Source organism: Ornithodoros turicata, chromosome 7 (genome assembly GCF_037126465.1).
Source record: "Ornithodoros turicata isolate Travis chromosome 7, ASM3712646v1, whole genome shotgun sequence".
In the NCBI taxonomy this organism is placed as follows: Eukaryota; Metazoa; Arthropoda; class Arachnida; order Ixodida; family Argasidae; genus Ornithodoros; species Ornithodoros turicata.
The window spans coordinates 45,955,662-45,983,620 of NC_088207.1; the positions used below are offsets into that span (position 1 = coordinate 45,955,662).

Here is a 27,959-nt window from a genome sequence, read left to right on the forward strand (position 1 = left end):
CAGGCGGCTAATAGCACCTGGGGCCATCATCTACGCGTTACTGGCGTGCAAACTCCCATTCCTCATTAACACACATCTACAAAACAATATTATCACTCGATCACTCTCGCGTCATTCATGTAGGTCATTGTATGTCAAACAGTCATATTCTAGAATACCACTCCTTACTGTTTTAATCTGTCTATCTGTTATGTGTCAGACATTTTTAGTTGATTGTATGTTTCAACCTTCCTTATATATACATACTTAACTTACTGTATACGTTATACTACTGGACTTCTTTATCTAATGTGTTCCTCTATATATAATATGTTGCTTTCTTTTTATTTTGTACATTATTGTAATCTAATATGCTGTATTTGTCAAGTGCAAAGGGGTCAGGCCTCGTCAAGCTACTTTTTGTAGCTTTTTGCCTGTTCTTCCCACCCAACTTTTGGTGAAATTATTATTATTATTATCTCAATTATTTTCTCTCTTTTATTAAACTGAAAGAAAAGTCGAAGAATGGCGCACAGAGGATCAAGTGTGCCGTTTTTCCATTTACCAGTATCTGTACAACAACAACTTTATTCTATGATGATGAATGGGGAGTTACATCGCCATGCAGGGGCGATACTGTACCCCATTGTTGCTGGTAGTGTGAGGAATGAAATACTGAGCCCTTTCACAATAAGGATCGAAGTCCTATTGTGTCCAAAAAGGTCAAAAGAGCTTTGAGGGCAGGGCGTTGGTGGACCAAATTTCGCTAGGGACCAAGCAATTTTGATATATACAGGGTGTTTCAAAAAACGTGTCATTCGGACTTTATAAAAAAACGGGGCGACGGAAAAATACGGGGTAAACGGCACTTGTGTGGCAACTGAATTTGCCATCTTGTAAAAATATTTTCATGTGATTTTAATTAAAAGAAATTGAATTTCTTTAATTGAACTTCAAAATTTCCCAAGTCAACCTGACGTTTATTTTTACAGAATTAAAGAGCCCGTAGCGAACTTAGTCAGAACCACCAAGAAATCCGCTCGATATTGCAAAGGGAACTGCCCAAAAAAAGTCCAGAAGTTGAGGCTTCAGACTTTCGGGTATTATTCAACAGCGCACCAAATCAGTCGCAAAGATGCGCGGAGGGCAGGACATGTTCCTGCCCCCATGAAGAACAGTTTATCGCCGGACCGGCGGTGCAGCACAACCGCCTACAAGATGCGCACCGCGTGAATGAGCGGGAGGCGCTCATTATTTAAATAATTTAAATAAAAATTCAAATGAGTTTCGTAAAAAAGCGTAACTTCTAAAGCAGGGCGCTGTCGGCATTAAAATGGGTACTACCCATTTTGGAACCTTCAGTGGACACCTTTTAGAGAAAAATCTGCCACCAAAGCGGGTCATTTGTTGCGGTAATTAATTGGTTCCGGTTTACGTATTTTTGTCGCGGCTGGTCGCGGCGAAGCGCAAGAGGGCGTATTTCATTGGTGTAATTCATTGGTGTAAGGACGTAATTCATTGATGAATAAGGGAGTGAAAGAGCGTCCTTTTGGCGCTTCGCCGCGACCAGCCGCGACAAAAATTCATATATACCGCGGTACTCGTGTCCGTAGCAACATCATGTATGTCACCTCATTGAATTGCCTCATTTGAAAAAGTTGATCGGGGAATATATGTAAAACGGAACGTAATGTATGCTGAAACTCGGAGCGACAGCTGTCTCTCCGGCTTTCGCCTTGCCTTGTGTCACCACCTTACCGTGACCTGGATCCAGTTTAAAAGCGGGAGTGGTTCAGCATTTCTTACATAAATCACAAACACGGCGCAAGCTCAAGTTACACCAATAAAGAGTGTAGTGCTGATACGGCGAGACTCTCTCTCGATAACACGCCTATATACAGGGTATCTCGCGTAACGTGTCAATACATTTTATTGGAAGAGAGCAATAAAAGAAAAACGACCGCTACTTTTACATCAAAAGTATCACCAACATCAAAAGTATCACCTGTTTGTAAAAGACCTTGTATTGTCAACTGTAGGATGAAACAAGCGAAAACTTGACCTGTTTGTATCACCTGTTTGTAAAAGTAGCGGTCGTTTTCTTCTTTTATTGCTCTCTTTAAATAAAATTTATTGACACGTTACAAGAGACACCATGTATAGTCGAAGCACATCGTTTCTGGTGCCTCGCCTCTGGTGCCTCTTTTTTTTGGCAGATGTTTCTCGGGCGGTTTATTTTGCTGTAATCTTGCGACAGACTCGATGCGATTACAACAGTATTTTTTAGTTTTTTTTTTAGACATAACGTTTTATTTGTCCTTTTAGTCGTCTGCAGCTAACGTTACGAGCTATTATGACGCTCATGGTGCATTTCGAAAGTTCATTTTGTCGATTACTTCGCCAACAAAAACTTTAAATGCTAGTATAGAAGATGCGGAAGACGTTGTGTGCTTCACCCCTTCAAGTTGAAGATGCGAGCTATACTTCATGGCTATAAGCATTCGAAAATATCGCGATAGAAATATTATCAATCATCAGTGTTCCAGAGGATTTTGACGCTGAATGCTGAGTCGTCTCTTTCGTCGTTCCCGGGTCCGGACACGCTGGTCCAGCTGCTGATCACTGGCTCAGGCCGAGATTAGGTTGCCGTGGTGTGCGAGGGATCCATTGCAACTATGGTACACGTTGTTTTAAATGCTTACAAGGAGTTCATCCGCCCCGCTTCCACCTTTCCAAGTCCTCCTTCACCATGATCACACAACCCCTCCTGGAAACAACAATCAGGTCATTCCGCCTTCTATCTGAAGCTTTAGGATTAAATGCCGCATCCCAACTAACTGCAGTGCTAGACCCTGGCGGTGACATTACCAAGATTTAATGCCCGGGACATTTAGGTTCCCAGCACGCGCTTCCGAATAGTACTTTGCAGCAGTGAGAGAATGCCATCCTGCAGGATTTTCTCAAATGTTAAATAATATGATATTCGACATATCCTGTATACGACAGACAAGAGAGAAATCACACCACCACGGTTACCGTGTATTCACACGAGCGATATCCCCACGGAATATTCTAGTGGAAGAAAAATAAAAAATAAAATAAATAAAAAAAAGTTCATGGGACAGGAGTTCCACCACGGCTTGCGTTGAGCATTCGCAAGCTCCGGGATATCGGGAGTGCCGTACGGCACTCCCGCACGTAGCAGACGACAGTGCGCACGTAGCAGACGACACCTTCGGCCCTGTCGTCTGCTACGGAATATCTTGTGGCTGAGCCGAAAAGACATGACATTGAACATTCGTGTTTACGTGGCAGCAGAAAACTATCACGCTTTGCGCATCTTCCGTTGGAGTACTCTGGAGAATGTTACTCGCGTGAACACAAGGTTACTGATTCGCACTGCTCTATCGCGACGTGTTTGAATGCATTGATGTCACTGCCAAAAATCCTGGAATCGTACTAGAATCGGATAATTCCTGTTACTCGGAAGACAGGAATTTGCATTCATGCATATCTTCTTTATATTATTTATTTTATTCTTTATCTGCTTTATCATTCATTCATCTATGTTGTTGTTGTTATATTTGAGCGTTGTATACTCGATGACCCCAGATGACCCGTGCGAAGTACAGACTGCCACGTTTGTTTTCTTCTGTGTTTTTTTTTTCTTCTATTTTGGCTTCCCGCTAATATGGGAACGCGTTGGACTCCTCCTCCAGGCAACCAATTTCCGTAGCACTGGCCGGAAATTTAGCGGCTCCCAACACACAGACGCAACGTTCGCGTGCGAAACTAACAATAAAGAAGAGCATTCAACAACATTGTCCGTTGCAATCCTTATGTACAGTATGCAAAGACGGAAAGTACAGTACTCATAGTCAGCGATATTCCCAGGATTTTCATATTCTCATAAAAAACAAGGTGCAAGTCACTCATCCCCGAGAGCAACAGATGTGTCCATTTACAATTATATTGTTTGTTACACACATTTTTCGCAGAAATTATATCGTCACGTACAAGTCAACAAAACACTCGGTTTTGACCCAGAAAAACAACGGAAGAACATACATCACAAACAGACCGTAGAGGTCGTGAAGGGACGAGAAATTGACGATGATATCCTTCACTTTCATTTCCTCCTGACCAGCACTAATCGCTCCCCCCCTCCCTCCACCCCCCCAGATGCGCGATACCCCTCGTTTCCTGTTCTTCGTAGTTGATCGTTTATCCGCTTGCTAATCAGGGCGCTGCAGTCGTCAGCAGACTTCCAGGGCAGCATGGCGGCAACCTTGAACGCGTCTCTCGTCGCTCCCAGGTGTTTTTATTTAGGTCTGTCGAAACACGCTCTACTGCTGTCTCCCCTGTACCTTCCCATTAATCTGCCATTTATCTGCTCGAGAGGTTCAGCTTGATCCTCGTTGTCATTAGAAGTGCAAAATATTCTGCTGTCGTTGTTTCGCGCGTCCGAGCAGTGACTTTTGCAGACGACAGCTTGACAGGCTCGTCTGTAAACAAATGCAAACGGGGTGAGTAATACCTTTCGATGTTTACAGTACAGTGAAAGTGTTTTCTCTTTGTAAACATGCCCTTCCCAAGTATGCAGTGCGAACCAGTACGTTCAGCGATACAGCGTTCCTGGTTATTGTGCAGTGCTATCTAAACTAACAAAATAGTGCAGTGAAGACACGCGAACTTCCGCTGCACTAATTGCACCAAAATTGATGGATGTGGTCGCTTGTAACTTCTGTGCTTGAACAAGTGGTTTGACACAGACGAAGTTTGTAACTTCAACTGTGTCGAGGATTCTTGGTTGCAGTGGTTTATCCAGACTCCCAAGCATTGAGGGGTGTTGGATTTTTTTTTTTTTTGGGGGGGGGGCGGTCATTATTATAGTTACGTCATTACAGCTTAACATATCATTACCAACATGTGTCTAAAGCTGAAATCGTAAGGGCACCCCCTGTGGGGGGTACACAGGTGAAAAAGTTAGGGGGGTGTCGCTGCACATTTGGGGGATGTTGGGGGGGGGGGGGGTCTGGATAAATCACTGCTTGGTTGTAACTTCGTTGCAATGCAGTGAAGGTAGCTGCTCTGTACAGAATGGCTGAAGTTAGTGCGTGTCATGTACGGGCTGTTATACGGAGCATGGATCAAAGACGGATCATATCAATCACAAAATCAGATGAGAAAGTCGCGCAGATTTCACACACGAAAATGGCTAGTCAATGGCATGACATGGTTACCACTGCAGGGCACACGCAAGAGCGCATAAATTTTGTACGATGTCCTTGTAATTTCATATTTTCGACGACAAGAGCACGCACATCGCAGAGGACGGTCGCATCCGCAAACCCATCTATGTAACCGATACCACTATTTTCCGCATCGGCCGACAATCTACTTGGCTAATGGCTTCGGCTTGGCTTCGGGGGCGAGACGTTACTCCCTAAACGGGGGAATGAGAGGGTGGCGCCCAGAGGAGAAAGGCGCCGTCTAAAGCGACTTTAGCGCCGCCCAGACGGCCGAAGCATTCCTTTTCTCAAGGCCGCGCCCTGATAGGTCCTTATGCAGTGACGTTTTCTCATTTTCCTAGAGAGGGAACAGACCTTTTCCACATACCCGTCGTATCCTAGCGGCTGTCCAGCGAACTACGCTCGGAACGCGTCAAAACAAATCCACGTGTAACGCAAAAGACCAAAACCGGTCCGGAGTGGGACCCTTCGTGCGGTATCCCCACTTCTGTCGCCTTCATACTGCGCCATCTAGTGAAGACGGAGGTAACCCTCACCGGCGCCTCAAGGTCAAGGCGCATGCGCATGGGCCGTTGTGAAAAAAAAAAAAAGGTCCATTCCTGCATACTCTCAACATCAAGCGTCTGCTCTTGTCGTGAATTCCATCGAATAACAGTCAAAGTACGCCACTACTTGCCGTGGGATTTTCGATCCCGTGGTCAGGGGTCTGCGAGGAATAAAATGACACTTTAGTTTCGAAATTGACTGGAACTGATGCGACCGTCCCCGATATAATCTCTCAAGAAGCATGAGGGGTGCGTCAACAAATAAAGTATTAAGCCAGAGCTGTATAGGAAACAACGAGTAATACTGTATCCGAAAGTATGGAAAGTGCTTAGATATCCCTATCGCCTCCACTCGCTTGTATAGGTGTTGCTTCAGTTTCGGTTTCGATATAATGATAATAGGTGTCGGCTGCATTAGTTCACCATACCCACCGCCGTCACCACACTCTTTTACTGCTATCCTCTCTCCGACTGTCCACACCTGTACTACGCTCATAGCCACAGTTGCTTCGCGGCACTAGAATTTCACAAAATTTCAACAAAATTTTTCAAAAATTTTCCAATTAAAAATACATATATATCTGAATCTTTTATCCGTATGTCGATCTCTGGTGTATCAATTTGTAATTGCGTCGTCGTTTTGATGTCTGCCTTTTTATTTTATTTTTTTTCTTTTTCGTTGCGTTTCTCTGCCGGTGGTCAGTTTCAACGCTGTTGAGTCCCTCTGAAACGATTTTTGTTTCACTCACTCTCTTTCGTCGCCGGCCTTGTATCGCCATGTTCTGGTGCTGTATTTTCTGTGGTGTTGGTGAATCTGATTTTAGCTTGACGCAAGGCGGAACAGATAGTACCAGACTGGTTTTGTGTATAGTTCTTCATAAGAGACCGTGCAAGAGACAAAAAAGTCCCAGGTGTGACGTATATTGTATTGTGAGCTCGCCAAGTAACATCGCAGCTACTCATCCCACTTCAGTTGGCGTCTTTATTTGTACCACGCAGTGCGATTCGCGATTCATAATCGGGTAAGCAACCTCACTTGCTTACGTTAAAGACTGTGAAAACTGGCCACGCAGTTTAACTAAACTCACTTGAACCAAATTTAATTAACTTACTCTCTACCTGTTCAGAAAGATTGGCACCTGGATGTGCCATAATCAACAAATGCAGGGGCGGATCTAATATTTTTGTGAGGGGCGGCAGGTTCGGCCATGGGGGGGGGGGGGGGGGCGGTTTGACTCATTTGATGCACTATGCCACGATAGAAATAGACCTCTACCCGAGAAACGTCATCATGACGCTAGTAGCCAGACTGACACCGAAACAAGTCGAAAGGGGTGGGCTGGGTTCCACGAATGGCCATTTGGACCCAAGGACCGAAGGTCGAGTCCCTTTCAGGGACCGTCGTAATCCCCACAAGACCGCGGCTTTCGGGCGCGACCTTGTTCGCCTCTAGCTTCGAGCGTAGTTCAACTCTACCAAATTGGTGGCGCTGTCGAACGCTATGACGTCATTTGTTTACAAACAGGAAGGGGGTCTATTGAGAAGGGATCGAGACGTCTGGCCGCCTCCTAGACCCGCGCTTTGTTCGTGTTTCTGCATATGGATAACAACGTGGAGAACCTCAGCGGTGTGACCGATACGAACGATACGATACGAACCGATGTGATCGATATACGAACGGCATTGAAACGGTTGTTTTTAATCTGGGTTTGGGAACGTGTTAGCAATTTTTCTAGCCGGTACGAGAGAAAATACGAGAAATACGAGAGAAAAAGCCGATTCCCGCGTTAAAAAGGACGTGTATGCCTGCCTCCTTGAAAATAAATGTCACTGTGCGCCCAGTTTGACCCCTTTCTTCGCTGCTGTCCTTCGCTGCTGTTACTTTATGTGTGCTTTACTCTCCTTATCCAGTGATCGGAATTATTGTCGATCAAGGCCCGTAAGTACGGAGTCAGCCAGCCAAGAGTATCCGTTATCTCTGGTAAGGGAAACGCAATTCATCCTCCCGACGCAAACTCGTGCGCATTTCATGGTCGTTATTTTCTGAACTTCGTTATGGTTGGCTGGTCATCCGACAAACTTGTCGAGAAACACTCTGCGCACGCTTAAAAAAAAGAAAGAGACAGAGAGAGACAAGAATCGTATGATGATTAGACGGCCGACGTATTCTACATCGTACGCGGCCATGTAATTTGAGTCAGCTACAAAACACTGGTGTCAAAGGCAAACGTTATAGCACCGAGAAGTAAAAACGATCGCTGTACAAGGCAGATCGTCGTTTGTACGAGGTATCGTTATGCGCGGGATTTAGAATGTATTACTTTGGGTTTGTTTTCCCAGCGAAAACAAGTTCAAAACAATCCTTGAACACCCAAGTGCTTTCTCGAACGGCAACAGGTAAAACCCAAGAAACAAGAGCGCCCATCAATGCTCCTGTCCTACATGCATTGCCTACACTTTGTGTTCGTCATGTGCATTCGATTTACGTGTCTAACAATATTCGGAAACCATATTGACACTACTGAGCAATTTGTCTCCCGAATGTTAACCTGTCGCGTGCTTTTCATGTTGCTGGAACGAACCGAAAGCAAAAATCCAAATTGCGGGCGACCGTGGGGCGAACTATAGAGGGGCTTTTGGGCGAACATATTTATAGCACCACCTGGTGTTCCGTTGATGCTATATATCCCGTAGTGCGAGTTCCTAATGCTCCACAACGAGTTAACTGGGGCACGCTGAGAAAAATGAAGAAAACACCACCGCACACAAAACGGTTGCTAGAGAGACAGGTAAAAATAGAAGTGAGCTTGGCATGTTATAAGCATGTTGCTGCGTCGTTACGGAAATACCCTGGTGTACAAAAGGTATATAGCGAAAAGAACAAAACTGTCCCACATTGGATGACGTGTTTTTTTGTCGTATTTTTTATTTCTTTTAGGAAACATGTAAGGTTCTTTCTGTTTCTCTTTGTGCAAGCACAGCTGGACTCCTCAACGCAATCGTTCAACATGGCGTACGTTTGCGTAATCACGGGTGAATAACAAGAAACGCAACGTCTCGTCCTTGTGCAATTGGTACTGGACTCCGCATGGGTCCAGTAGGGGTTCCGTAAAAAGTGGTCCCGGAAAAAATGTTTGCTGCTGGCATGGGAGGAAAAAAATGGTCCGGTCCCCGCCGATGATGTCTCTAGGCTGCGCATGCGTTGATATACGTATGAAACAAAGAAACATAAACCTACAAAATTCACTACGCGGTTGTGTGAGCCTCGTTTCAGAGGAGACGTTACAGTTTAACCAGCTACGCTTTAGTGAATTACGCTTTACTGGCTAAAGGGGGCGTACCATGCTTTTTTTCTTTAGGTCTGTTCGATTAGACTTGCACTCCCTGAACCAGTTCCGGGCGGTGCAGGGCCAGTTCTGAACTAGCGCATCACTAGGCCAGCTCCAGTTCAACGGTGCAACGCTAGTGCCGCCGCGAAACGATTATCGAAGTGCAGCGCTATAGTGCAGGCTTTCTGCTCTCCGCGAGTCTTAACATCGGTACGGATTGTAAGAACGCGTGTGTCATTTCAATCACACGTGCATTGCTGCTTTTTAATTTCGAACACAATGAACTGTTCAACAAGTGTGCAAACAGCCATGGAACTTGTGGATTCTGACAGCGAGGACGAAGAATTCGACGACAACCGTGACAGCGTTGAATCTTCTGCGAACTGACAGGAACCGTGTACCAATGTACACCGAAACTGTAGTGAATCGTTATTTCCACTTCGAATTCAAACGTCTCTTCCGGCTCTCTCGGGATATACGTTCGAGAATTTAAGGTTCGAGAATATTATTTGCCTTGTGTCGTCTGCTTCCATTGCCGCCATTACTCTGCACTACCGTTGAACTGATCCCTGCGGGAGTGCAGAGTTTCCTTACACTAGGGCTACACCTGGCGTGCACTAGTTTGAAACGAACGAGACGGTGCAGGGGCCGCTCGGCTGCACTGGCGAAACGAACGGGCGAGTGCAACAGCACCGGAACTGGTTCAGGCAGTGCAGGGCCTAATCGAACGTACCTTTTTTCGTATGTTTCGACATGCGCAGCCTGTGATGCCGCGTGCTCATAGACCTCTACCCGAGAAACGTCATCATGACGTTGGTAGACAGACTGAAACCGAAACTAATCGGATAGGGAGGGCTGGGTTCCACGAATGGGCACTTTGTTCGCTGTCTCCTATTGAAAGAAAAGTAGGGCCAAAGGTCGCGTCCCTTCAGGGACCTCAAGACCGTGGCTTAGGGGCGCGACCTTGTTCGCCACTAGCTTCGATTGTAGTTCAACTCTACCAAATTGGTGGCGCCGTCGAACTCTATGACGTCATTTGTTTAAAAACAGTGAGATGTGTCTATTATACCTAAAAACGGAACCGCACAGGGAGTGACAAAACGAGCACAGCCTGTAGCAGCACTATAGAGCCGTTCGATTCGAACCGAAAGTTCGTTGACGTACTGGCTTTGTTCACTTGCGCAACCGTGTCACGTCTGCCAAATCGTAGCAGACGAAACCATCGCCGCATGATAATGAGTACACGTTTTTAGCGAACGCATCGACTTCGTTTCGGAAATAGCAATCACGTGGTCAAAGAGCTACTGACATTGCAGCTATTATAAGCCAGCGATGGCTCAAAATAGTACCTCTCTCTCCCTCTCTCTCGTAAAAAAAAAAGAAAGAAAAAAGATAAGGACAATAAAGCGAGGCAACAAATCGATACCGCCCATACTCGCGCTTCACCAGAGAGAGGCGACGACTTCTAAACTGAACGTTTAACATTGATCTCTTTCTTTCTTTTTTTTTTTTTTTTGTGGGTGTGTCTGTCGACAACAGCACGCGCGATGTCACCCTTAGCCCAGGGTGGCCATCCCAACTGCCAAGAAAAAAACTCTGTACCAACTCTCGTTTTACTATCGGCATGACCGAGAATTAGAAAAAAAAAGGAATCTAAAATGAAAATAATGCAATAATGAAAGGTTCGAAAAGAAAGAAAAAAAAAAAAAAAAAAGCACACACACACAAAAAAAAAAAAAAAAAAAAATGGTGGAATGGATATAAAAGCATTCGCTGGTTTGTTGTTACTACTCCGAGATCGTGCCGAAGACTGGTAGGTGTAAATTCGAATCCTACAACCGGCTGTGTTGTCTGTGGTTTCCCTTGGTTTCCTGGCAATCTTTGCAGACGTATGTCGGCACAGTTCCCCCTGAAGCCGGCCCAGGTCGCATATAGCCACAGTTGCTTCGCGGCGCTAGCACGGAATAAAAAAAAATCGAAGAGAAGCTCTCGTTTTCCATAGCCACTGAGCAAATATCGTTTTCTATATGCCTCCTCCAATCCCCTCTATTTGTTTTTGTTGTGCATTGCAGAACAAATACAAAAAGGCAAGCATCTGGTACATCCCTTGTAACATAAAAACAACTACTCCAAGAACAACCAACAACATATGATAGTAACTTTCGTCGTGTTATTTTATGTCATGAGTTGTGACGAATATATTCGTGAAGTTAATTATGAAGTCTCACGCATGTTGTTCAATGGAAGGTCTGTTACATCGTCGCATTATTCCTTACATACATATTATGGAGCGCACGAACCATCACACATTGCGAAACTTTTTTAAAAATATTTATTTCATGCAGATGTTCGGTTGACCTTCAATGGAATCATAAAAATTAACGATAGTAATTTTTGCTGGACGAGTACGCTCGATCTTTTGTGCCATATTTGTCACTTTCGGTATATCTACATCGCCGTATCCATCTCGTCTGCTTTCGAAAATACGCATCCACGATGTTGACTGCACTCCGCGCGTGTAGCAAGCGCACAAAAATGTTGCATATATAATTAAACAACTGCGCATCATTTATGCGTGCCTATAGCTGTCCTCTCTGACTTCGCTACCTTGTCTTTCAGCAATTTATTCTTCGCCAGGACAAGATTTTTTAAAGCAATTTTCTCCGTAGCTGCTGTCACCATGGAAACCTAGCCCTGCCACATCCTGGTATTTTTGTATCGACGCCATAGGAGAACTGACGTTCCGTGGCAGCCCTGACGGTGTAACATCGGACCGTATCCTACAATGTACCCAGGACACTCAGGTGAGAAATTTATTACGTCCTTCTCGTCCGCGACGCAGGTTAGTGTACGCGACAACATCCAGCTCACGCCTTGCGGATGATTTGCATTTTCATAACAGTTTCGTCACGGCGACTTCGCGCGGTGACAGTGTATATGCGCGAGGAAATCTGAACGGCTATAGCTGCGCATGCTGCTGCTGCATTAGTGGAAAAATGCGCCAGTTGTAGTTGTTTAGGCACGAATTAAGGTCTAGGATAGCTTATAGTCGTGGCAGTTCATTAGTGGAGAACGTGCCTTACGATTATTGTCGGGGCATACATATTGCTCCGTGCCGAACGCGCAGGCGGTCGAGTTTGTTTGTAAACATTCGTGCTCCAAGCTGTGCATAGATACATAGGTGATAAGAGGGTATCAGATGCTCGTCATAAGTGTGCATGCGTTTCTCTTATCTTCGTTGTTGTCATATTTGTTGCCGGGATTCAGGAATCCCGGGGGAAGCCGGAGGGAGGGAGAAAGAGAGGCGGGAGGGAGAAAACAGCGTGCTCATCTTGCGCCATCTGTGCTTATGTGTGCAAACAGTGATGTGGCCACTATATCTTAGGTTTTATAATCAGGCAGGGATATTGAGATTTAAGCATGATATGGGCTACCTGCTGCTAAACGGTGGTCGTAAGGGATTGAGTAGAGTGAAGTCGAGTGTTATTAGGGCCGTCTTCGAAATCAGTTTCGGTTTCGGATCGCTATACGCTCCCAAGCTCCCAAGAGTTGTGACCGCGAAGCTGAACGCATAGGTTAAAGTGGGACATGAAAAAGAAAATAAGAAAAGTAAAGTAAGTAAGTGACATCAAGGGAGCGGGTAACAGCCATAGGAAGGGAAAACAAAAGAACTTTCTTCCTCTTGAGAATGACATATAAATGACATACAAAACATTATTTAAACTAAAAAGCGTGGTCTGATGCAGTGATCTGGTTCAAGTGCAGGTTCTTCACCTGTTCATGGACTTCCTGTTGTCCACTGGATTGCTCCAGACGCTTTAATTTTTTGGTCGTATTTTCATCCTTCCTTTATCATCTTCATACGATGTTCCATGCGCAATGGGGTAGGGTACCGCACCACCGCGGTGAAACACCACCTCATCGTCATCATCTATTGTTGTTGTTGTTGTGGTTCAATTAAGCTATATTACAAATTTGAATTGAAATGATGGTGAACCATATATGCTGAAAGCAAAACCCCCAATACCAGTGTCCGCTTTGAATGTCCAATAAACCCTCTGTTCTTGCAGCACGTCAATACCACATGGAATTCAGTAGAAGAAATTTCCCTGCTCTTCATTAAATGTCGCAAGATGAGGTGCCCGGAGGCAATGGATGGTGACACCAGCAATTTTAAGGTATACACAACATAGTTCTTCTGCAGCACTTCGTATACGAAGCCTTAGTATTGATAAGGAATGATCATTAATCGCACAATCTTGCGCGTGCTACTTTAAGGGAGCAGAGGGATCCTGACATGGTGGTAGCTCGGATGGGGCAAGAGGTAGAGGAGTTGTGATGGGGCCACACCACAGAGGCCATCTGATGATGGGGACCAATCCAAATGCCCTCATCCTTGACAGTGAGAATCCCCCCGTGTCAGGCTTCCATGTCAGGGCAGCCACGTTGGATGCAGCCATCAACTTCCTCATCAAGTGCTTCCGTGAGTTCCTTTTGCTTTCTGTTGGTCACCCTACCATTGGTATGAGCGTGAGCTAAGGTTTTGCTACAAACATTCCGTGGTGCATCTAATATGCATGATCATTACAAATGAATCGTACAGTTTTGATGCAAACGAAAATGGGAATAAATGAGTGATAGATAAAATGGCAAAAAGGCAGATGAGCTCGGTGGTTGCAGCAATCCATTACTAGGACCCTGAGATTGAGGAAGTGTGTCATAAGTGTCATAAAAAGGGGTAAGCTTTGTAAATACTGCAACATTTTTAAAATCTTTCCCGCAGCCTAACTGACAAAGTATTGACAGAATGTACTTGTTCGGCCTTACAAACATAAACTACTCATCTTTATGCCATTACACTCTTGCGTCTTTCCACCTGTTCTTGTATACGCTCGTATCGTCACCCCCTGCATTTGTGTGCAGACGTTCACTGACCGCATGACGACGTGAGTCACGGTTCATTGATGTTGATGTTGATGAAAAAAATAATAGGGAGAGATTGAATTTGTCACATGACAAATTCGGCTGCTCCCCGAATGACTCACTGTTGATTGTTTTTGCGTTGTTGATTGCTTCATTGAGAATTAGCTAATAGGATCTGTTTAAAACTATGTGTATGTCTACTCCAATTCCCTTTTTTACCTGTTTCTTATCAGATCCACAGTGTTTTGCACCCTAAATCAGAATACTGTATAACACTGTACGCTCCACTTGATTACAAATGCCATGACACTTTACATCATGTCCACCACATCTTGATTAGGTCCCAAGGGCACCATGGATATCTATTATAACTCTATACTAACTTTATAGCTCTATCTCTGCATTTGGAGTAAGAAGAACACAAAATGCAGTCTGTCAACCATAACAGAGTTATAGTGCCGGATAAATTATAGTGCTGCGCCACAGGCTGCTGTACGTAGTTTTGGTGTTGGCACACTAGTTGCTGTAACGTAAAGTGATGCAACCAGCCACTACAGCCAGTAGGAACATGCATAGGGTGAGGCTTATGTTGAATTCCAGTGGCAAATTTGGAGCGCTTCCCCGACTCCACGGGGGAGTGCCACGCTCCGGCCAAGGGTACACGATCTGTACCTGTGATTGGAACATTCGTGCACCCGTCGGTGTTGCTCCATGGAGCCACCTTGCCCCCCCCGAGTCTTCTAATCTGTCAGTAGAACAGGATTGCTCCAGACAGAGCAGCCAGACTTGCTCCGGAAGTGCTCCCAACCCGCCGTTGGAATTCAACATTAAGCGTACCGTTCTTAGGCTGAACACGACTATAACTGTACCGTTCGAATGCGGGTTATAATATGGAACAATGTTTATATGAGCGATTGAGTAGGTGAGGTGTTAAAAACATGCAGTGTACAATAACAGTGTGCTGATGTTGTTGCACGTTCATTTATTTTGTCGCCTCATTGGAGTAACATAGCGTAATTCCTGATTTAGGTACAGTCGCACTGGTTTCACTGTGAATGGTATTTATTGCCGTTTCAGTTCCTATCGGTGGTCTGGAAGATGAGGAAAACCGATTTCCATACATTTTCCTCCTCATGCACGAGTGGTTTGTAACAACCCAGAAACTGGCTCTGTGCCTCATCGACCAGTATCCTTTCCACAAACCTGCTGTTGTGTTCTCATGTATACAGGCTCTATAGCGAGATTTTCTAGAATTTTCAGTTTTTATCGATTATGGTTCTTGAAAATCAATTTTGTTGAAAACTTACCTCGAGAGTGCAGCATGTTTGTACATTGCATACATACTGGAATTAACTTTGTGCTACTGCCTGGTGAAACAGGAAGGCAGAGACATTTTGTGAATGTTTCTTGTTTATGAAGCCTGCGATGGCATTCCTTGGTTTTTCAAAGAAGAGTTTAAGCAAGTCTGTGCTCAAGGATATTCTTGTGTGGTTCTAGGAAATTAATAATAATAATAATAAAAAAAAAAACAACTGCTAGATACGCCAACAAATTACATATGATCACCATGGTTAGCACTTGGGCACACTGTGCTATGCAATCCTTGCTTCCTCAGCCATGCCTTCAAAGATATGTGACCAGCAATACTCAGCACCGATGCCTGCTACCCTGTGTACATACGCTGCAGCATTCCACTCACTGTCCTGTGTATAAGCACAAGGCACAAGTGTGCCAAGTATTCAGGTCGGTCATTGTACTGCATTTCGTTGCCACTCACTGTTTTATTGTTATACGTCTGCATTGTTGCATTCGCAGGTACTGGATCTGCAAGTTTCCACAGCACTTTGATGGAGATGAAGTGTCTGTGCTCCTGGGAGCCTTTCAAAAAAGGTTACGACAGGAAGGCCATGCGGTGCTTGCAGACCTTGTAGACCTTTCCAGGATTCCTCAAAGAGACTGGGCCCGGTGTGTGTCTGTACGACACCCACTGGCAAAGCACACTCGCAAGGTGTCCCTCGTCTTTGATCATCTGGAGCCTCGCGAACTGGCTGACCACCTCACCTATCTCGAACACAGGGTCATGCGGCGTATTACAGTAAGCACTTCGTCTTATAGAGGCCTTAGATGTGGACATCTTATGCGTGGATTGCAGTGGACTTGATCACCAGAGCTCGAGCACCATGACGAAATGTGTAGATAGCTGTTTTTTTTGTAATAATTTGATGCAAGCAACATCATTGAAAAAAAAAAAAAAAAAGAAGAAGAAAGATTTGAGACATTTCCAAACGTTAAGATTGACAAGTATAAGCATAGTCTTCATTAAAGGATGAACTGAACCCATATGTACCCAGTTCAGTAACAGTATGGATACCATTAACATATTTCATAGACTTCAGACTTTTCATGTTTTTTTTCATAATCCGCTGCATAACTCAAGTTACCAAGTCATTGCTGTTCAATGCATAAAATTTTATTCTTCTCTCAGCATAATTAGAGTAATTAATTTAAAGTCCTCTACAATATCTTTGCAAGTTACTCTTTTTACTGTGAATATGTGTCCTTACATGGTAAAGATTAAGGGATGAATTTCCAATTCATTCACCTAGTTCCTGGATTTCAAGCAGTACGCAGAGCAGGGCACACTAGCAAACAATCCCCGCCTGGAGCGTTCCATATCGCAGTTCAATGGTCTCTCACAGTGGACCCAGTGCATGGTGCTGTCCCGATCGCTACCGCAACAACGGGCTGATGTTGTTACCAAGTTTGTTGATGTAGCCAAGGTGAGGATTGTACTTTGTCACCAGCAACACAGTAATTTACCTCTGGAAACTTTTGCCGGAGTAGCTGTCTCTTATCGAAAACCAGTACTACGCAGTGAACTTACGTGCTCGGTTACGCGACGCATTTTTAGAACCTTCTGGAGCTACAGAACTACAGCTCCTTGATGGCTGTAGTTGGGGGCCTCAATCACAGTGCTCTAGCACGCTTGTCCCAAACAACTTCCTGCCTCACTGGGGAGACCCGGCGCACCCTAGCCCAGTTTGCGGCCTTGCTTTCATCGACAGTCAACTTCAGCAACTACCGCAAAGCCCTTGCCGAAGCACGAGGTTTCCGAATTCCCATTCTGTAAGTATTCCCTGTTTATTCAGCACAACAACAACAACTTTATTGTGAGATGATGAATGGGGAGTTTCATCGCCAGGGGCGATGCTCTACCCCACTGCTGGTGGTGATGCGGGGAATGAAATAATGAGACCCTTCACAATAAGGATAGAAGTCCTATTGTGTCCAAAAAGGTGAAGAGAGCTTTGAGGGCAGAGCGTTGGTGGGCTGAATGTGGCCAGGGACCAAGCAATTTTGTGGGAGAGGGGGGAGAGGGGGGGAGAGAGTCTAGCTCGTTAAGGGCCACCATGACACACAGCAATATAACAGCAATAACAACACGATAACTTCATGGACATTACGGTTTTATGGGCATTTGTCGATAAAGTTTGCATTTTTAAATCGTTTCTTTTACAGAGGTGTCCACATGAAGGACCTGATCTGTGTCCATGTAGCATTACCAGATACAGTGGATGATATGGTGAACTTACGGAAAATGGCCCAGCTCTCACACATTTTCCAGGAGCTTTGGGAACTGCAGAACTCACCACCCCCTCTTGATGTCAGCATGGACCTCATCAACACACTCAAGGTAAACTGATAGCAACACTCATCAAGGAATTTCAGTGTAACCTTGTGTGCATGAAAGTGGATTCCCAAGCACACAAGCATCGTGACTTTGCTTTGCAGTTGTCCCTGGACACAGCCTACACTGAGGATGAAATCTTTGAACTTTCTCTTACGAGGGAACCAAAGGCACCAATGGTGAGCATCTCCATACCTGTGAGGCCCTGGAAATAATATTTTTTCATTTTAACGCATTCTTTCTCACCACGTCGCACTTTGCGCGCAACAGGTGTCACCGTCACGTCCGCTAGCTGCAGATTTCGCTTCAAAGGTACCTGAGGGAACTGACCTGGCCATGGTTGAAAAGCAGATATGTGATATGGTTGAGGTAACTATCCTAAGACACTCAGAGTCGTACTTGGATTTGTATGGCACTGTCACTAGGGTTGCCACCTTTCGTAGTGAAAAATACCTGCTGAGGGAGAGGAGGTGGAATAGAGGGAAAGGAGGAAAGGCTCACGGGAAAGGGAAGTGGGTGAGGGGTGGAAGAGCACACACAAAAAACGAGAGAGAGCGAGAGAGAGCTCAAGATAATACGAGGAAACATATGTTCCTGTGTGTAATAATAATAATAATAATAATAATGAATAACTAAGGCATATGAAAGCAAAAGCTCATATGAAAGGGTCTTGAGCCACAAATACCGGCAAAAGGCTGCCGGTATCACCTTCCTACCGGCAACCGGCAAAGCGGGCAAATAACCGGCCGTGCCGGTATAATACCGGCCTGGTGGCAACCCTAGCTGTCACCTGCAACATCTTTCTTGTTCTCACATTCCAGGAAGTGTTCCATGAGTATGATACAGATCGGGATGGCTATCTGAGCCAGGGCGATGTCGAAGCTGTGGTGGGGCGATTCTCTGCCCTTCGTGGCTTAGTTCCACCAGAGGACTCAAGCAGACCCTTACTCAGTCGACAAGACATTCGCCGCTTCCTTCTGCGGTCCAACTGGGCTCTCTTTCGGCACGATTTCCACGAGACGACCTATTTTCGACCCACTTTCTGCATACATTGCACGGGGCTGGTAAGTGTGCAGATAGAGGAGTTACGGGCCACTTGGGTATTAAATCAATGCTGCTTTTTGTTATTTCAGCTCTGGGGGTTGATAAAGCAAGGATTTAAGTGCAGAAGTAAGTAAGGTGTTACAAGATAATCAACGCATCCTTAGCAAAGGCATAAATTTACTTGCAAATCCAGCCAAGAAGCTATACCACATGTCCAACATCTAAGCATCCAAAATCAACATCAATCCCAATCACAGAATTACTAATTAAAAAAAAAAGTTGTGATCCTATAAAAAATGTAGCTAGAAGAAGGAATTAAAGCCGTTTTTCCACAGAACTTGGCATTATTGCTGTAGATTCTTGGAACTTTGTGGCCACATGTGTCTGCATGTGTCTGTGAGTGGCTTATCTTTGTTTTCTAGAACTGAGTTAGTTAACATAATGTGTATCTTCTGCATACCCAGAATGTGGCATCAATGCTCACAAGCACTGTCGAGAGCAAGTGCTAGCTGAATGTCGTGCCCTTCAACAGCAGCAAGGACCTATTCGAAGTTCTTCATTTTCATCTACAGGTAAGAGCTTTTCTTCTGAACAGCCAAGTTGTTTTGTCCTCTCCCTGTATAATCATTACACTGCACAGTGTTGACTGTGTAGTAGAAGATTCCGAAAACCATGTTACTGCAATTTTTGTGTGTGCAACTATGGGTTTCACTCTGTGGGGAACAAATCGTCATTTGTGTCCTTAATCGTCTCATGGTCGAGCTGTGTGAATAGCAGAATTTTCTAATAGAATACAAGTATCTTGCATACACTGCGAGTCGAATTCAAATTGTTTATTTCAATTTCGAATCGAATTCAAATAATTCCCAAAAAGCCCAATTTGAATATTTCGAATATTTCGCTTTGGAAAACTTTGTAACTTTGTGCCCATTGGGGAACTTCACTGCTCGTAATGGGGGTAGCCCTCAGCTTTTCAGTCAGAATAAAAACGTAAGAAAACAAAGCCCATCTACTTCAGGTATTGGAACATGAACTACAAGATTGACGTGAGACCCATCCGAAACGTGACGATGACGATCGAACGCATTACGCTCGGGTCGGCATAAAATTCAATGCATCACTACTCCCATTGCACATCCAATGCGTCTGCTTTGGTCTCGTACACAATGCTAATGTGAAAGTGCGCCATCGAAGCTGCTACACTACGTTGCAGAAATATTCGAAAACTGCGTATAACGTTCGAACGGCATTAACTATTCGATCTGAATTCGAAGTTTCGAATATTCGTGCGGCTCTAGTAATCGTAAAACCTCACCGCAGTAAGGAACCCTACTCAAACCTGATGTCCACGTCTTTGTGGTCCTCTCGATAACATCCAAATGCATTCTCAGCTTTCTCTTCATTTTATTGTCTGTCTATCAGCTGTCACATCAACCACATCTTCGCCAGACTGGAATGCAGGGCGCATGGGACGCTATCAGCAGCCGCCCACACGCAGGTTTAAACAGAGTCGATCGGAGAGCGAGTCGGCACCATTGGTACGCAGAGCCACTGACACCAAGTGGAGGTCAGAAGATGGAGATTCTGCTCCGGCCAACTCCTACAGCCATTCTGTGAGCAATGTATGATCAGGTTCCATAGTGGACCTAGAACTGATGCCGCTAGTGGTATGGATGCCACCATGCTGTGTCCTCTTGCATTGAATTGTCAAGGGACCTGCACTGTGTACTCTCCGTTCACATCACATACTACATCACACCTTCATTGTGGATAGGGAACTGTGCACGAAGACACACTATGTATATTCGCCGCTTTTATATCTGTTGGCATTGTTGCTAGAGAGCAGCTATGTTATTGAAAAGCTGTTGGACAGGGGTGTTAGAAAATATGGGATCACACTGGGCCTGGCAGCAGCAGCATCTAGGAGAGAAGCATACTGGGATATGGGCATTGAATCCGATGTTCTGACCAGCATGTATTTATGCACCACAGGCAGCAGATGTGGTATGGGAGAAATGATAACTGCTGTAGATTACCAATTGTTTGCAGTGCTGAAGGTATTGCTGACTAATATAGCAAGAGCTCTAAAGTTAACATAAAGTTATATCACATGGCATCCTCACCTGTGATGCTGCTAGCATAATGACATATTGGCATATGGATAAAGCTTTTTGTAATAGTGCTACTGTAGCACCAAATTTACTGTTGTAGCAAAACTTTATTGACCAAACAGCTGGGTAACTGTACATGCTGTCGAAATAAACTAGTACAGTTAGTTGAAACACAGCCTGTGGTGCTTTATACATCAAAATAGAAAGCAGTTACCACAGTATTGGTTCAAGCCAGGTTTAGTGCACCATTCCCAGTATGATGCACTGTTTTACAACATCGGCAATGCAATTCAAACCAGTTAGTCACATAAAATGTGTGCACATCGTCTTGAAATATCAAGAACGATTGTGTATACCTAAATATTCTAGTACAGGTCCATCCTTTGAAATGAAAATTCCTTGGGGCTGTCAGCCAAAAAAGAAAAACAAGTCACTTTAAAAGTACAGTCGACCCTAGTTTTATCTGGCACTGGCCGTGTCCAGTGAAAATTTCCTGATAGCGAGGGATCCAGATAAATGAAACACAACAGCAGAGGAGCCAGCAGCTACCAATATCAAGCTTGTGTTTGTCAGAAACGGTCCATTGTCATTTGTGTAAAGTGTTATTGTGGGCATACAGCTTCTTTTAACGCTTACTGATGACATTATTCTGCTCATCATTATTCATTTCATGAAAGCTTTCAATTCAGTTTCATCAAAAAAGAGCTGTTCTTGCGCCCTCAAGTGTCATAACAACGATTTGCTCACTGTCATCATCAGATTCATGCTGTTGGTTGGAGCCAAGACATATTCATTCTTAACCACAGTTGGGTCATCCTGCTGATTAATGTGAACATAGTCCAGGATAATGGATTTGTCCACAGCTGTGGAATTCAGTTAATGTAGTGGACCATCCTGTCTGTGCCACCACCAGAGAACCAAATTGCATGGACTGAAATCCGTCCTTGTGTTTCTTTACCAGATGGCGTGAGGTCTGGATAAAACTGGGGTGGACTGTACATGTTAAAAGGGAAAAGGCATAGATCGGGAGCTGTTGATACAGGAATTTTTTACTGCGCCGTTTCTTGCTTCAACCATATTGTTGCGGGAGCACTGAATTTCCCCCTTGTCTACATTAGTGTCTCTCTCTCTCTCTCTCTTTTTTTTTCGTGCCCGGCATTTTGCCACATCAGGTTTTACATGTGAGGAATAAGAATACCTGTACCGTTAAGGTTTAGTGTTCGCTGTGCCACAATATAGTAGTTGCATTCAGTGATGTTGCAACGCACGCCCTGTTTAAGAGCTGCTCCAGGGGGCACAGCGTTGTCGTTTATTCCTTGCACTGTTTGACAAACTTGCTGGAAATGTGATCATCAATTGACTCTTCACGGGTCTCACCAAAAGCCTCAGACGTCGCTTTCACTCAGTTGTCCATTCATCGATATAGGTACATCGAAGTGCTGCATCGCGGCAGAACATTTATTTATTTTTGCTAAACACGACAGACTACATAGCAATTGGTTGTACGCGGAACAGCAGGTACTTTAGCTTTAGCGGATCATTAGGTGAGACTACAAACCTGCATCACAGTGCCAGTGCTGGGCTGACGAATTGTCCGTATAGCAGTGCACAGACTATCTCCCCTATCACCCTGTCTCTTGTCTTCCATCAGCATCACCAAAGATAACAACAGTATAAGGCATTAGGGAAGAACTTCATGATGGTACTCACAACTGAACGTACTAGACTACACATGTGACAAGAACGATCTGTCCAGCTTTCTGTTTCATGCAGAATGTGCAGAACGTGCAGAACATTGCACGTTGCTAAGGAGCTTGTACTCAAAAATTTATCTCATAACTGTTAACAGTCTTGCTAACATCTGTGTACATAAAGCCTGACTTCTTCTAACGTAATGCTTTCTTTTGGATTCTTCGGGTGAAAATCTGGTGCTATACTTTCATCTCTAACTCTGGGTGAAATTAGGTGCTGCTTATTCACATTTGCATGTTACCTGGTTAAAGTAAAGGAGGAGCTTTTTAATCAGCATTGCACTGGATCGCTTTGCATTAAGCACTTAAGATTAAGACCTTTGTGCACTCTAGATTAGATTTTGTGCTCTAGATTAAGACTTTTGTGCACAAATTGAATTTTGGAACTCAATTTTCTACAGGGACAGGAGCACTTTCTAGTAATGTATCATGTGCACATAAGTTTCAGAAAGTGCCAATGGACGCAGCATTTTTGTGCCTTTTTGGTTCAAAAGGGTCGTACGGGTGAAAGGTCATGTGGAGGAAAGATTGGGTTTATCCGAAACTCTGGGAGTTTTACAGAAAAAAGTCAGATCTTATGTATGCATTGCTTAGCACTGACATACATTATTTGACAGTGTGTTGTCATTGTGTCCACATATTATTTTAATGTTGTTGCTTGGAAAGGACAATCTTCAATTCGAAAGGGACTGACATGATTGATATATTCAGGTTTTTGTAAAAAGCTACGGCAAGGCATGATGCAATCACTAATCATAGCTACAGAGACTTGTAAAAAACAAGTGTTTTACTTTGCCATAAAAAAGCTGGCCACAACTCAGTCTAGCTAGAAATTATTTTACATGCACTATCTAGAGCCAGCCATCTTCTGGCTGAGCTATCTTGAACTGGGGACCCGTGGGTCCCACAATTTGGGACCCACATGCCCTGTACTCTACAGAGCGTCTAGTAAACACTATGTGTTACACTATGATGTAATTTCTTTAAATCGCAGAGTTATTGATGATACTATGGCATTTGGGTTTTGCTTGTAGCCATCCCAAGTGCTGCAACAGAAAGGCTCTGAGTGCTGCTAGCTTGCTCTCCAGAAAAATGTTTTAAATTTCTCTTACTACATGGACAGGGATAATGAAGTATTGGGCAAGGTGCTCATGTATTTATTTATTTCTTTTTTTGTGAATGCTTCAACTCCTAAAATGAATTGTTGGATGATAATATTGTGGATTAATCAGTAATAATGCTTGCCGTTTGGGGACCAAGCAGGGTGAGGGAGAATTGAGCAGAAAAATGTGACACCTGGAATGTGCTTTTGTAACATTTTGTCCATACAAGTACGTATTTCTAGTCACTGATAATCAAGTGTAAGATGTCCAGAACTTACGAGTGCTGATCTAATAAGCAAAGGGTCGCAAAATCACGTCCTTTCGTCAGTGTCTATTCAACTGCAAATCATTTTAAAATTTTTCACCATTGGCATAAAAGTAAGAATAGGTAGCCAATATGGTGGAAGTCACATAACGTGAAATTATCCAGTCAGGAGGCAGCGCACATTTTACAGAGATGAAACAACAGTGAATAAAATAGTATCCATTCATTACAGGCACACGGCATGCATTTTTCTAGAATGGTTGTTTATTATTAATGTAGAGTGCTTCAACAACAACAACAACAACAACAAAAAAGAAATCTGTTTGCAATGTTGGTGAACAGCCATTGTAACCATGGCCAGTTGTCTCACTCGTTGCTAAATGGAAACCTGCGATGATGACTAAAGTGAAAATGCCAGTCCCCATCAATAGTTCCATGAAAACATACCAGTGTGCTTGGAAACAGCGCTGTTCTTTCAAGCTATGTAAAAACTAATTTTTTCAGATGTGGAGAAGTGTGATTGCCTTGTTGTGACAGAGTTGTCTATGATAGCCATTCACTGGTAACAATGGGAAATGGAGATTCGACCATATATTATCAGAGTTATTGTTATAGAGAATTATATTGGACACTTGAAGCATCTTTTGATGCTGTTGGGTATGGCAATGCTTTCACTTAGTGCCGGTATTCTTCGCCCTCTTAAACGCCCCTATAAGTTGGCTCTACATCCTGTATACGCAAATTCTGAGTAACACTTCCCTCCCCCCCCCCCCCCCCCCCCAAAAAAAATTGCCATATTTTCTCAGCTAAGTGGACTCTTTAATGTTCCCCCAACAAAATTATATAGAATAATTTTTTAAGCTAGCAGCCACTGAATCTTCGACACATATTTTACTAATCCTATCTCCTGGGCACAGGACACGGTCTATTATTGTGTATCGTGACATGAGCAGTGAACTGCGATATGTCACGTTATAACACCTACTTGACCTTGTTTGTGATACAAGACGGATAAAAACGAAAAGAGACTACAGTTCTTAGCCACATTGACTCTGAAATCACAAGTGTCAAATTTCTATATCTACCTACATCGTAACTAGTACCTGGTGTATCTTGTCCCCTGTCAGCGAGATGCTCACAGCATTGTTGTGCGAGTGTTACGTTGTACATAGTCCGCGCACAATGCTGTTCCATGTACATAGACATAAACGTTATAGAACTATAACTATGACTACGTGCAACTGTGTTGTTGTCTTTCATACTATTGTCCTGCAGCATTTTGAAGGGTGATACTTTCGTTGATTTCTTTTTTGTCCTTTCGAGAGTTTGACCTCCGTGTTGTGGTGGCGTGGACTCTTTATACTGTGAATTGCACATGTTAGTGGGTTGACACATCAGCTAATCAGTTTACATGAATGGTCCACAGGTAGTCTAAGCAGAATTACTTTTGTGCTTTAGACTGTGGGATAATCTCTCACAACAGCAATAGTTACTGCGTATGATTTACATTACGTCGTCACCTTAAAGGGGCACTAAAATGCAAAACGCAAGTTAGCTTCAAATTACGTTACACGCTACGTTAATTTCATACTTATCATAATTCAAAACGTTGATTCCTTTACGAAGCGACAATCAAGATTACACCGGACTCTTTCTTGCTTCGGCAATAAGCAATGAATGATGCTTCAGCTCGTGCATCAGTGTTTCGTCAATTGCGTCAATGTTCCGCCAATCTTTGCCTCCTGGGGATCCCATTCGTTGTTGCCAGAGACAGCTCTGTTTTCATTGTGTTTGTCTTCTAAACGGTAGCGTTGTGTGAAGTAATTTTGTTTGAATTGTACCAATTGAAACGCGGACTTTCATTTGAGAGCAAGTTGTTTTTGCATTTTAGTGCCCCTTTATGAAAACTGCAGTAGTATTGCAGGGTTTACTATGGGCGGTAAGTCTTTGCGGCAACACGTTCAGCGTTTTTATTATTTCTTTTTAGTGAGCACCAAAAACGTTCCCTGCTAGTCATTTTCGTCTGGAAACAAACGTATTGCAACCATAGGGAGTTACGTGATGCATGCTCTAGTTGTCAGTGGTATACAGAGATTGTCTCCTGATTGATAGGCATTGGCTGCATTTGAAATGTCAGGTGTCGTCTGCTACCTCAGGTGTGGCGCTGTCGTTAAATACGCATTCAGCGTTCCTGTTTTACTTTATGTTTTTACTTTCCGTGAGCATTATGTGTCGACCATGACTGTACTCCTCCTCATTGGTGAATTACTAGTTGTAGCATTGTCTTCCATTGTGTTGATGCTTTGTCATACCAGATGGAGCTAGCTCCGATATTCGTAACATGGGCAGGGGAGCTTTCTGCAAAAATATTGCAAATGGGAGTTTGAAAGTTGGAAAAACTTACCTCAGGGCTTCATGCACATGTAACCCCACCACACTACGAAATTGGAAGTGTGTAAATAAAGAGCTTTGCTTGTACCCTTCAAAATCAAAGCACATATCTAGTCCCCTGGCAAATTTGTGTTGTAACGCAGGTTCAAGAGGTCTACTAGTTTGAGCAGTGTTTTCATTAGGGAAGATTGTGTGTGCTGCAATGTGACAAAGAATGTCTCAAGTGATCACCTATTCAAGTCGGCTGCATGTGTGGAAACTGCATTGACACACAGCTGTCTATGGTACCTGAATGGCATACCTGTATTTTACATAATCTGTGGTCCAACTGTTTTGAAGACTACATGGGTTAGCAAGTCTGGCTAATGGCTGCTGCATGTTTGTATATGTCTACACCGTTGCAGAGCAGTTAAAACAGCAGGTTACCGATGTTTACATCGTAAATGTTTACAAGATTAGTGGACGAGAGACATAGTTTTAGCAGTCTCGTAGAAAGTGCTGTTTGTTTTGACCACATAACACTTGACCCGGGTGAATGCTGTCCACTTCTTGCAGTTTTGTGTGCTGTACTGGTAGCTGATACCACAGTATGGTAACCCATGGTTGCTTGTTACTTATAAAGCATACTTTTCAAATCTAGTGGTTCTTGTCCATACGCAGTTGTTGCCATCCCCTTACTTTTTTCTAGTAACGATAGTAATTTGTAGTGCGGCAAGCAGCACTGCTTTTCAGACTGTTACAATTCCTTCGTCATTTTCTATACAGTATCATTTGATGGTCGGTACAGATCTAATAACTACGGGGATGTCCCATCGGAAATGTTGTGATTCGTATTAGTCGCGTGGTGCATAACTTCCAACTACATTGTTTTGTGTGAACGTGTGTTATGAAAGTTTTGAGAGTTTATGTGGTACATGGGATATCAGCCAGAACCATAAATAAACTCTGCTTGATGACTCTGCCTTGTGTCATAAGTCTACCGAAGCCATTGGTGATGGTGTCTGAAGGTGGGGGTGGGGGGTGGGGGCAAGTGTGACTCCTCCTCCCAGGGATTCGTGCAGGAATTTCATCTCGGAGAGGTATCCTGAGAAATTCCACGAAGGGTGTGATATATGCTGCTGTATTTCTTTTTTGTTGCCATTTTTGGCCTATATTGAGGTATTCTGGCCGTTTTGGCACGTATTTTGGATGTGTTGCAAGATTATTTGGGAGGAGGATAAATATACGAAATATCTGGTTTCTAGCTACCACCACCGTGCTAGTCCACTGTAACCGTGCTACTACCTACCTTAGTGCGGATTTGGGACCAAGAAATTCACAACTGTCCTACACGAGCCGCTTGTCCTTTCTCGCAATTCAGCTGGTGCATAGGTTTGCAGACAAGATACTATGCACAAAACACCACCTCGCGGTTCACATTTTTACACGATTTGAGGAGTTCAAAAACCATTGAAAACAGATTCTGAAGTGATGCCGATGGCGCTGGGTCAGACATGACGATGAGATTAATAAAGTTTCGGTTTCAAACTCGAGTGAGTTGACAGCGAAGGCTTACGTCGCGCGACGTAAAGTCACGAA

General features: G+C 43.9%; 1 protein-coding gene across 4 annotated transcripts; it reads left to right on the forward strand.

Annotated features, from left to right (window-relative positions):
- Positions 1-4,246: 4,246 nt before the first annotated feature.
- Positions 4,247-27,340, forward strand: LOC135401284 (ras guanyl-releasing protein 3-like). Of its 4 annotated transcripts, none has more exons than XM_064633580.1 (16): positions 4,247-4,505; positions 11,725-11,909; positions 13,176-13,283; positions 13,384-13,588; positions 15,106-15,214; positions 15,658-15,771; positions 15,844-16,123; positions 16,635-16,808; positions 16,940-17,154; positions 17,548-17,722; positions 17,821-17,895; positions 17,987-18,085; positions 18,538-18,780; positions 18,850-18,886; positions 19,225-19,332; positions 20,210-27,340. In XM_064633580.1, the coding sequence occupies exons 4-16, from the start codon at positions 13,444-13,446 to the stop codon at positions 20,386-20,388; spliced, it is 1,953 nt and encodes a 650-aa protein (XP_064489650.1). In that variant the 5' UTR covers positions 4,247-4,505; positions 11,725-11,909; positions 13,176-13,283; positions 13,384-13,443; the 3' UTR covers positions 20,389-27,340. The 4 variants fall into 4 exon arrangements, with proteins under 4 accessions (XP_064489650.1, XP_064489647.1, XP_064489648.1 ...); XM_064633577.1 differs by having other exon boundaries at positions 4,248-4,505; positions 20,183-27,340; XM_064633578.1 differs by having other exon boundaries at positions 4,248-4,505; positions 11,775-11,909; positions 20,183-27,340.
- The last annotated feature ends 619 nt before the right edge of the window (positions 27,341-27,959 follow it).